We start from the raw sequence: 12162 nt of genomic DNA, 5'->3' as shown, positions 1-12162 counted from the left end.
CATTCCCAATAATACTCGCAATTTTGTTAACAATTTACTGTGGTATACGCGATCAAATGCTTTCTAAATGTCTAATCATGTTAAATCAGTCTGGCTACAGTTGATGTTAAGTGCAAGGTCATGCAAAACTTCCGTAAGCTGCGTGACGGTTGACAATCCATGGCCGAATCCGTGCTGGTGTGGCCTTAAAGTTGCGAGTGTCAAAAAAAGTTTGTTAGCCGTTTAAGGATGATATGTTCGAGCATCTTGCAAGCGGTGCTAGTGAGAGATATTGGTCGATAATTGGAGGGCAATGAGGTATCTCCTGTTTTGTGCATTGGGATGATTTGAGCATTTTTTCCAGTGGTTGGGTAAAGATGATTGCAATAGAGTTTTTCGAAATATCAGGCTCAAGTTTCGCCTGCACCACTCTGCGTATCTCTTTAGAAAATCGTTTGGAATGTCATCTGGTGCGCAAGATTTTTGAGGGTGAAGGTTGAGGAACATGTTAATGGGACACTAAAGGTTACAAGTTAAAGGTATAAAACAATGCTCTTGAACATGAGGCGCCATTATAATCGCGAACAGAGCTTTAGTAAGCGAGAAGTTGAGGTAAATGCATGACACAATTTGAGACCGCCAGCGACATTCTGGTTGTAGCCCAATGACGAAGGCACTCCTCATCATAATTTATATCACTAGTACTCAACTACTCGTAAGGTTATAAGACAGAAGAAAATGCTGCTCGCCTACTTCTGTTCGATTCTAAGAAAAAATTACAATTTGAAGTTACCCTTCAGTAGTACGGGTGGTCGAAAGGTTTCGTTTTCGATCGACTCTGCGCGCTCGACTCTGCGCCGCGCACTTTCGAGTTTCAGTTGTTTCGTTATCACGTCGTGCTGAATTGGCTCTGCTGGCTCGCTAAACTTGCGTTAGGAAGAAGCAGCGAGAATGCCACGTCCATGTGATGTCGTGGGATGCACGAACGATCGGCGGAACTTGGCCAAGGACAGTTGCAGCGGCGAATACAACGGTACTTACACTGTGTGCCAACGAGTCAACCTATCCGTTCGAAGTGGTTAAGTGCCGTACCTCTGCCACAGTGTGTTCAGCCGAAAAATCGCGTAGTGTACGTGCTGCACTTTCGTCCAGAGGATTACGAGTTCAACGCCGACTTGCTGAAGCCGTGTGGCGTGGCTTTCAAAGCAATGCTTTCCTGTAGCGCTGTTCCGTCCGTCTTGCCTGCATTATCCGAAGCGCAAGAACAACTACAGGTCGAAGAGTAAGTGAGTGAGTGAGTGCGGCATTTGGTTTTCACGAAGGAAATGCTAAAATTTGCGAATATGTACAGCCATGACATACAGTTGCCGTCGTAATAGTACGCAAGGACGCCGGCAGCGCGAGCCCTCAGCAGCAGGTGACGTTCATCAGTGTTCGAATCGATTAACACGAGCCCGGCATCGCGAGCCAATATGCCTTTGTCAGAGTCGTCCATCGCAACGAGCGTCAAAGTTGGCGTCATAAAACAAAGAGCCGGCGTATCGTCGCACGCTGTCCCTTTCGCTAGCCACCATAGTTACGCTGTCGCGTTGCTGTCGGCTCGGTCTTGGCTTTGTTTCAGGCCGCAAGTTTGCGTTTTGCGCAGAAAAGCCGTAGCGCCGTCTGCGGGCGCCGTTTTCCTCACCGATAGCGCAACGTAACTATGAGACGAAGACGTCACCACTCCTCGATCGGAGGGCGGGCGATTTGAACTGCGCTAGAGGCACGAGGACACTTCAGAACGCATTTTCTCTTAAAACAAGTCTCTTCTTCGCACGAAACAAGCATTTCGAGGTTTCTGGGATCATATTTCAACAGTCCACGTTGACTTAGTGTTAACTTTAGTGTCCTTTTAAGGATACCCGCGTCAGATATGATTAGTGGATCGATGCGCGATGTTGAACTGCTAGTCAAGTCTGAATGGTTGCTGTCACCTTTTGTGAAGTTCGAGTGAAAATAGCTATGTACGCATTAGCGTTTTTTTTTCCTCAGGAGACAAGTCCGATACTAGGGTGGAAATGGTTCCAGAGTCGCTGATGTCAGAAAGTTAGGCAGCGTTACATGAAAATAATGTTCCTTGGCTTTCTTGGCTTTCTCTCGAAAATGTGCCACTGCGCATGCTAGTTTGTTAGTTTGGGATGGGCATGATCCATGATTTTTAATAGATTTATGCATCATTTTTACATGACGTGTGGCGTGGATGACGTCCCGAGTTATCCATGGGATTGTTCTTTGTGGTCGCTTGTTATTTAACGGAACATAGCTACGCAGAAGGAAACTAAATTATGAAAATTAAGCCAGGCTTTGTTCACATCGATTGACAGGTTGGAGGTTATTCAGAAAAGACTTGAAATTCGTGCGCAGGTTGGGTTAGTATGCGGGCGTCATGCGCCGTCTCGAAGTTGGGTACTGTATATGTATTACAACGCGTTCTGAGCATAGCAGTAGGTTGTGCCCTGAAACGCCTTCAATAATTTCTTTCTGTGCTTGGTGCCCTGACAAATGATCACTGACAAGTATAAGATCAAGGATATTCTTTGCTGAAAAATGTCCTTGTCAAGAATATCCAATTTCTCAAGAAGATGGTGTGTGATACATAGTTACCTAGTGCACGTCCGGAATGGTTAGGTCACCCGTAAAGATAATTGTGGAGTTATTAGCATATCGGTCTAAAAAGTCATAAATGGCAGAAATGCTTTCATCACCCGAAGAGGGGCTTCTATAGAAGCAACCCACACAAATAGTAGTATTGTTGCAAAGAAGCCTGCAAAACAGGCTTTCACACCGGACACATCTGGCAGCAAACAAATGGGAGGTTTTTCTTTATCACAAGAGACACGCCACCACCACGGGAACCCCGATCTTTGCGAATGACTGACTAGTTCGGTCGCATGATTTCATGGCTGCAAATATCCGGTGAAAGCCACGTTACCGTGACAGCGACTATGTCAGGCTCGCGATCAGTTAACAGGTTTCCGAAAGATTTTATTGTGTTTAATAACCCATTTGCATTTATATTTATTATTGTTAGTTGTCTTATCGAGCTCTTCTCCGCGTCATTGGCAGGCCGCTTATTTTGCTTGATTCCGCTTCTTTTTAAGGGGTACGTTTGTCATTGCTTTCATCGTCCCAAACAAAGGCGCGACTGTTGATGTACAGTTTGCCGAACGCGAGGGAGACTTTGTCGGGTTTGACGCAATTTTCTTTGGCACTGTTGCACAGTTTCTTCCTATAGTCACGAATTTTAGGAGAAAAATCTTCCCCAATGGCAAATTTTAAGCCTTTAATTTAACAATATTTTTTTCAATATTGCCGATTTGTAGTGAGAATTTAGAAGTTTAATCATTACCGGCCTTGTCTTTTTCACTTACGGTCTGCCTAACCGATGTATGCGTTCTATAGTAACTGGGTCCATCTCGAGGATATCTTGCACGATACCTCTGCTAACTGTCCGCTCAAGACTGTCACTCGTTTCTTCTTGCGATTCCGGTATGCCATAAACTATTAAATTAGCTCTACTGCTTCTGTTCTCAGGACATAGATTTTCTTCCATGGTTTCTATTACGCTACTCATGCGGGAAATGTCGCTGTGAGAAGATTGTACTTTATTTTCTAGAAAAGCTATGGTAACTAATTTGGTCCCTATATCTGCAAGACTTTCTCCCTTTATTTTTTTTATATCGGCAGCAATTTTTTATTCAGTTGCTTAACGCTGCCCTTTATACTTCAAAGCCGGGGCTAGTTTCTAAGTCTCCTCATAACAGTAGCCGCTTCTATAGAAATACAGGTATATGAAACACCCCGTGACATAGCTGCGGGCACGGCAGCACTACGCAAAAAGCGGTCGCTAGAGCGAAAGCATTTTCCAAACGGTCTTCTAACCTGCTCAATGAAGACGAGAGCATTAGTGCGCCACATGCTAGTAGTGCCGCCGTGCCCACTGTCGATGTAATGCCCATGCGGGATATATAGGCCACACTTCTGTGGAGGCGCTGGCACCGGCTGATGTGCTGAACTGTCGGCGCACGTTCCTTTGTCCGCATATCCAGCGTCTTCTCAATATTTGTGGTGTCGGAAATAATTTCCGCAACGGTATAAGGTGGGTTGCGTATCAATCCGGTCAAAAGCTCTCGCTTTAAACACCACATCAAGAAGCGAAGTTTTATTCTTCCGGCATTTCTGGGTCGGTGTGTCGGAAGAGGCGAGTCATCTCCTCCGTAAAGATCGCGATGTTCTCGTTCGGCAGCAGCATGCGGGTTTCCAGTAAAGCTTGCGCTCGCTCTTTGCGCATGACGCTCGTGAACGTCTGCACAAAGCCGTTGCAGAACAGGTCTCATGTAGTCAGGGTCGATTCCCGGTTCTCATACCACGTCCTTGCCGTGCCTTCTAAGGTGAACTATACATGCCTAAGCTTGTCGTTGGAGTTCCAGTTCTTGAATGCAGCAACCCGTTCATATGTTTCCAGCCAGTTATCAAAGTCTTCAAATGATGATCCAAGGACTTCCGTTGGCTCCCTGGGCTGTTGAATTGGCGACGAACTTTCTGGTCGTCAAAGGCAAAAGTCCGTGCTCCGGGCCTAGTCCTTGCAGCCTGCGGCTACCTCGTTGCTTGTTGGCAACGTTGGTGCTTTCTTCTGCGTTCGGGCTTGGGCCGCGGCTTTATGGGGACGTCCGATATATGAAAGCAAAGCACCTTCACCATATGTCACGTAGTAGTGACGGTAAAGAAAACAGTAGCAAAACTGCGAGTGACGAAAGTAGCTTGTGCTGGGCAAACCTGTGCCCACAATTGTGGGGAACACAGTCCGCAATCGTCGAAATCTGATCTCCCGGTCAAGCGCTTCGAATTTTATACACAAACCATCGAGCGTTACAGAATAATCGCTGGTGCTCGAATGTGTTCAAGAAAGTTCTACGCCATTCGCGTCGTGCATACATTGAATCCGGTTGCATAAGGTTCAGTGACAACAGAAAGCGGATAGAACCATCGATAACATTAGAGAAACTTCCGATACATGCAGGCGCGTCCCGCGCATAGCGATAAGATTTACGCGACGGTGAAAAGCGCTCGCCTAAAAAAGATGCACAAGTCCACGAATGAATATATATATATATATATATATATATATATATATATATATATATATATATATATATATATATATATATATATATATATGTATATGTATATATACGTCGGTTACGGCTATGAAAACATGTCGCGACAGCGGAGCGAGTATTTAATCTTTCGAGGATCGAGTAAGCTAAGAGGTGTTAGCGTCTCTTTCTTGATATCAACGCCACGTCATTCTAGGTGACAGCTGTCTTCTGTACTTTCGATTACAGCTGCGGGAGTGGAGATCAGAGGTGGCACTGACGAAGACTACCTTCAATCGCACTTCGATAGCCATGAGGTGATGTCCGATGTCCGGAAAGGCAACCTTCAAGCCCTCCCCCCCGGTTCGCGGCATGAAGTCACCATTGCTCTTCCCCGCAACTGGGTGACGTCGGCCGAAGGCGTCGACTACAGGCTGGAGGCGTACCTAGCGGCACGTGTTATTAACGCGGAAGGACTGAAGTCGAAGCTGTCTAGTACTGTTCGTGTACCATTTCAAATTTCAAATTTTACTGCCTTTTTGATAGAAGGAGGACCTGGCACCACCACGCGGACAAGTCGGCAGCACACGAATCCTGTACCAGCAAGGACAGCTACCGAAACGCCTTACGAAGACAAAGACGCAGCAACGACCACAACACCGGCCAAGGTAGAGCCAGGCATTGATCCGGCAACAACAACCACAGCAGGTGTGGAACATCCGAGCGAGAATGATAAGCCATCCGTCATCACTTGGATTCTGCTGGCACTAGTTGCTGGAATCGTCGTGATGTTCATCGCAGTTATTCTGCTGTACAGGGCGAGGGAGAGCACCACTACTGAGGATCAGGGCCTCTCCACAAACACGCAAACAGCGACAACTATGTGAAGTTCAGAAGTACAGACCGTGTGTGCTTTGTTTTTAAGAGAACATGAAACTGTGTGAAGCTGGAATACCGCATGGTATTTGTGACCAAAATAAACCACTGAGTACTTTTGACAATGCCACAAATCATCTGAAACACTCGATAGCAGGGCTAGGCGATCCTTATACAATTTCCCCAACTGCTTCTTGAAAGACATGAGCAGTATCGTGGTTTATTCTCACTTATCTTCAAAAAAACTACAGTAGTAATTTCTTTGTTTGCCTTCCCTGCAACACGTTCCAGATAATAATGGCGCTTAGGTTAAGGGTAGAAGGAAGGGATCACTACGGCTGCTTTCACTTTGATGGCTTCGCTCAAAATGGTCACGTAACCCACGCCAACGAATTAGTCGAGCTATCAGCGTGCGGAGCTCCCATTCAGCCTCCCTTCTACGATCTTGCGTCGAGCGCATATGAACTCACGTATGGCCATTCTACATTAGCAAATAATGTGTTCATTGATTAGTTCCATTGGTCACCTCAGTATACATATTGCGAAAGCGGCAATATTGGTTGTGACTAGAAACCGCATGTCGCTTCATAGAAATCCAGTATTATCAGAACGGTGATATCCGTCGTCTGTATAAGCCACCAAATAGCCCGGCATCCTAGCCAAAAGTGCCTGCATCCTAGCCAAAAGATCCGGAGTTGCCACGGAAAGTTATTTTGCGTGTGTTGGGCTGTCCCAGACCGATCAACTATATTCGCAGACTCTAGATCGTGGCACGGCCGAACACAACAAAGACGTAAAGGGGAGAGCTGTCATGATTGATGCACTCATTCACTTTGTTATACTACTAAAACTCGGTTTTCAGGACGCAGCTTCATTGCCTACGATAGGGGAGGTATGCGGCTTGGTATGACCTTATATACTAAGGGTCGGCTGACCCGCTGAAATAGGTTGAGTTTCGAAAAGTACAACGTACGCCCGTATGCAGCACACATTTTTACTTGTCCGCATGTAATAGTTGGAAATTGTGGTCGGAAGAATTACGCGGAAGTTCGCTTTAAGCACATCTCAAGCAATCTTGCAGCATTTTCGTATAGGAAAAGATTCAGCAGAGCGTGTGTGACGATGGCGGCCAACGGCAAAGCGTTCAACATTGAATAAATATAGCGCCAAAACCTTCCCAACAGTTGAAATAAGGTAAGTATGAAGAACGTGCTGCAGCGGGACTCCTCGTTCGCGCTTCCCTAAGAGCACTCGGCGCCAGGTTTATTTGGTGGTGCCGCAAGCCTGTGCAGGACCACCGAAATGCGTGGCGCACTGGTGCGTACGAACGCTGGTAAACGCCTATTGTGGCAATCGAGTCCCTCTATCGCACTTCTTTCTAGACACGCTGCCCCATCTCATAAGGCTGTCAAGAAATACATGTGTAACCTCTGAGACAAGAAGTATGATGCACCAGCGCCTGCCGCGAGGCTGAGAATCGTTCCATGGTTTGCCGAGCACCTAGTGGCACACACTCGGTGACCCAAGTTGGCGAGATATTGTTTCAAGAGAGGCACATAACGAATGCATTCATGGCGCAGCTGGCAAAGGTGTTGGCGTGAAACACATTTTCAAAGTGGCACATACGCGGTGTGTTTATGGCGCAGCCTGGTACGCATCGTTTTGCTGTCGTTGAGCGACCACTCTTACGTGAGTACGATTCTGCTGAGCATCGAATAAATGGGAACGAGTTTTTCCTGTGCCAATTACCTTAGTTACTGATGTTGGCTTCATTGACTCTCATTGAAGAGTGGCACACACGTACTGGCACACTTAGTGACCCATATTGGCATTAGAAAGGTTCATTGAGGATCACCGCAAACTAATTATCTAATACCCAATGTTCGAAGTCGGCATCAAAGAGTATGTCGTTACAGCGGTGCCGTATGTATACATTGCCGTATGCTGTGTGACCTCACTTGGCCGATGGTTAGTCTCAAACCCTGTTCCCTCCGCTCAGCAGTCCGATGCGCTACCCATGCGACTACAGACTACCAAGTGACCCTGGTACGCGGGAAAACGTTTAGATACATGTATACATATATACATAGAAACAAACAAAAAAGATAACCCCAAAAAGTGCGTGAAGTACCCTTAATATGAGCTGAACGAAATAACGCATTACAAAGCTGCCAACAGCTCAAACGCTCCCCAAACTATAAACTGGGTGTTGCAGTAAAAATTAATGCACATGAATGACTACTAGGGTGAGCAGTGACCTAATTTATTATCTTCAAGATGCCTTGAAACAGAAGGTTGTTCACGATGTTATTTTATGGAACGACTGTTACTACTTCTGACGGGGAGGCAGATGAAGTTGTAATGACGGCGATGTGGTGCGGAAGGTCGTTGGACTCTTTAGCTGGGCGATGAAAAGGCGACTAGGAGGGGACAGGGAGTGCACTAGGGCGAGGAACATTCGGTGGTGACCTGTGTACAGAGGTACGCGCGAAGGTGGCAAAATGTAACCGCGTGTTGAAGCAAACAGTTGCAGAACTTACAGACTAATGATAAGCTCGCGATACGGTGACGGTGCAGTGACAGGTCCATAGCAGAATCTACAGTTAATAGTGAAACGCTGATATCATAGCATGACGAGTGGATGTATCTTACGGCGCGATTCCGTATGGATTCTGATACATTACTGAGGTAAATGTGGTGAAGATTGCATGCGGGTTAGTAGTAGATCGATAAACGACGCAATCGTCAGCAAACATATGAACATGAGAGGAAACAGTGTTTGATGGTTAATGTATAGTAGGAACAGAAGGGGACCTGGAACAGAACCTAGAGATACGCCTGATGTTACAGGAAGAAATTCTGAAGCAGTGTTGTACTGGCGGGCTTTGATCGGCTACTAAGACATTCTTTCATCCATGTTAGGACGTTAGGTTTGAAGTGGAAGTGAGAAATTTCAAATAATAAGCCTTCATGAGCTGCCTTATCAAACGCTTTTGCAAAATAAAGAAAGACGATATCGGTTAGTGTTACTATCGAGATTTAAGTGTAGGTCACGAAGAAATGTAGCTATAATTTAGTGCTAAACGACAGATATTTACGGAAGCCATGTGTGAAGGTTGAAAAAGTTACTATTGCCTAGGAAACTAAAAACTTGGGAGTATACGACGTGTTCTGTGATTTTTCATAGGGCACTAGTTATTTATATAGGACGATAGATTAAGGGTGAATTATGACTATCTGATTTGTAGAGAGGAACGACCTTGCTCTTTTTTCACAGATTTTAGAGGGTGCTAGATGGTAATGGTCGGGAAAACCACAAGGTTACACAAATCGCACAGGTGCCCTTCCTGTGGACCAACGACCGACCCTAGTGGAACGCCGGATTCAACAGGAACCGTGTTAGTTGTGGAGTCATTAGTTACAACAAATTGGGACAAGACGAAAGGAACGATTGGATCCAGCTAAGTACTCCCGGGTAAATGTTGAGTGTGCTTAGATTGCGTAGTAGCAATACAAAGCGTAGTATACATTGCGTAGTAGTATACAATGTATACTACAGTAGTAGTATACAATGCGTAGTACGATACATTGTCAAAAGATTCTTCACCACTGGGTGATGAGGATCGTTTATGATTATCAATCAATGCGGATATTTCATCTGGTGAAAAAATGCTACATGCTACATGGAGGCATGGAATGGAATGCTACATGGAGGCATTTTTGAAACAGGGGAAGCAAGAAGACGCACGTGTGGCTCGACATTGAAAACAGATAAAAAAACATTGTTAAACAGTTTGGCAATGTCGAGGTCGGACAAAATTTCACCATCTATCTAGATTTTGATACCAGGGGATGACTCGGGATATGTGACTTGAAAGAATTATTGCGGTTATTGCTGAGCAGCCAGAGTAGGTCTGAATGGACAAAAATAGTGCTTCTGTGGCCGGATAGCTATCACGTAGGCGAGTTCAGATACGTATCTTCCCCTGTAGCTAGGGCTTGGCCTCAGTTTAGCGCAGCGCAATGTACGTTTCTTCTTGTTTTCCAGTCTTTTAGTGCGCTCTTGAGCTATGGTCTATTGCGATTAGAGCATAGTTAGGTAGTTGGTATAAGCTGGGTAACGTGGTTAGTCGTTTTCTTTTGTTAGAGCAATCAGTTGTCTTGCATCGTGCGATTTTGGAAACCTCATTCCAATGATTGGCAGAATGCAAGTAATTCGTTGTTTATCGCGACATAATTGTCTTTTTCATACAGGTGGATTGTTTTCTCTTCCGAATGAAGTTCTGTAGCTGAACAGCTGAAAACAGGATGTATTGCATTATCAATACCTTTTTCGCGTATGTAGTTATAGAGGGCATGCTTTCAGGATTATTGATTAGTATGAGATCAAGGATGTTAGCAGTACCGTGAGCATCTCGCGCTGACTCTCTTATAATTTGGGAGAGGTTAAAGTTAAACCAAATATCTAGGCATTCTTTAGCGCCAGTGTTATTTGTAACTACGGTGGAATAATTTGAACAGTTGACATGGCGGTAATTGGATTCCCCATAAAGCAAGTTGCCAGCGTTCGGGATTTTTTCTTGAATGATTCAAAATAAATTATGGGGTTTTACGTGCCAAAACCGCTTTCTGATTATGAGGCACGCCGTAGTGGAGGACTCCGGGAATTTTGGCCACCTGGGGTTCTTTAACGTTCACCTAAATTAAGTACACGGGTGTTTTCGCATTTCGCCCGCATCGAAATGCCGCCGCCGTGGCCTGGATTCAAACCCGCGACCTCACGCTCAGCAGGCTAACACCATAGCCACTGAGCAACCACGGCGGGTTCCCGAAAGAATGATCTACTTTATTATGGTTTGACGGGCATAGCCACCAAGTCCACTGTCCACTTAGAGCAAAAAAAATTATTTGAAGTTCTAACTAACATTCTAAGATGACGGGGGAAGTCAGGATAACTGTTGCGGGACTATAGCAGATGCCGAGTAGCAGTAGCTTGCGTTTAGCGCGAGAGATGTGCTAAATAATTTCTGGATAGTTGCCACATAGACTGTGAATACCATTAGTTTTTTTTTTTCTGCGATAAGGATGCGAGCGCCCTGTGTACCCTGTCTATCTTTACGGAAAACATCAAAGTTCGGTAGTTCACTCAGAACATCACTGTCACTGATTTGATTACTCAGCCATGCTTCAATTAGTCTGAGGACATCACGGCCAGACGAAGATACAAGATAAGATACTTGTTAAGGTTTAGGTTGAAAGCTTTTTATGTTAGTATATGTAACACTGAAAAAGGCGCTCGTGCAGCAAGCGGAGTACGGCGAGATGATTGCTGATGACAGATGATCTGATGACAGAGTTGGATGTTTCATAAAAAAATATAGTGCTTAGGACCTATGCATAATGCATTAGAGCGAACAGAAAAAAAGGAATCAGTAGGCGTCTTGCAAAATGGAATAGATGTTCTTACGCGTTCTTTTAGGAAAATCATTGCCAATACTGTAGAGTGTTTATTTATTTATCCACTTGTATATTTCTTTATTAATTTGTGATATCTTAGATATACGTACTTGTACATTGCGGAGGGGAAGGGCGAGAATACATTCCAAGAGTAAAAAAGTACAGGATTAGTTGTATCATAAGAAGCCAGCAAACACTGACACCAAGGACAACATAGGGGAAATTACTTGTGGGTAATAAATGAAATAAAGAAACGATAAATTAATTAAATATAAAGGGGAAGATTGTGCAAAGGTTGTGGGTTCGGTTCCCACCTGCGGCAAGTTGTTTTTTCATCCACTTTTACTTGCATTATTTTGTCGTTTCTTTATTTCATTTAATACCACATTTAATTTCCCCTATGTTGCCCTTGGTGTCAGTGTTTGTTGGCTTCTTATGATATGACTTATAAAAATCGGGCCCCTCAGTTAACCTCCTTTCTTCTCGTTCATTACATAACGAGGGCCTTGAATCCGGCTACATTTATGCCTTCAGGTAGCATGTGTGGATTTATTGATCAGTTGCCTTCATCCAAAAAGATCACGTTCTCCTGACGCCTGCGGCAAGAAGGACGTTCCACGTCCGCTGCGAAGGTCTGTGAGTGGTGGCGCTGGCTACCACTCCCAGGGTTCAATTACGACACATAAATACCCAAGAAAGTGGATGGGTAAACAGC

General features: G+C 44.9%; 1 protein-coding gene across 1 annotated transcript in view; it reads left to right on the top strand.

Moving 5' to 3' along the window:
- LOC135907492 (calcium-activated chloride channel regulator 1-like) overlaps positions 1–6124 on the top strand; it is a 171992-nt gene extending 165868 nt beyond the window's left edge. The window contains exon 14 of the mRNA XM_070541066.1: positions 5364–6124. Coding sequence (XP_070397167.1) covers positions 5364–6001 — 638 coding nt within the window. The 3' untranslated portion in view covers positions 6002–6124. The remainder of the gene's footprint in view (positions 1–5363) is intronic.
- The last annotated feature ends 6038 nt before the right edge of the window (positions 6125–12162 follow it).

The sequence above is a fragment of the Dermacentor albipictus genome, chromosome 6 (assembly GCF_038994185.2).
Source record: "Dermacentor albipictus isolate Rhodes 1998 colony chromosome 6, USDA_Dalb.pri_finalv2, whole genome shotgun sequence".
NCBI classification, from domain to species: domain Eukaryota; kingdom Metazoa; phylum Arthropoda; class Arachnida; order Ixodida; family Ixodidae; genus Dermacentor; species Dermacentor albipictus.
Note: the sequence above shows the minus strand (reverse complement) of the source record. Positions and strands in the feature narration are given on the sequence as shown.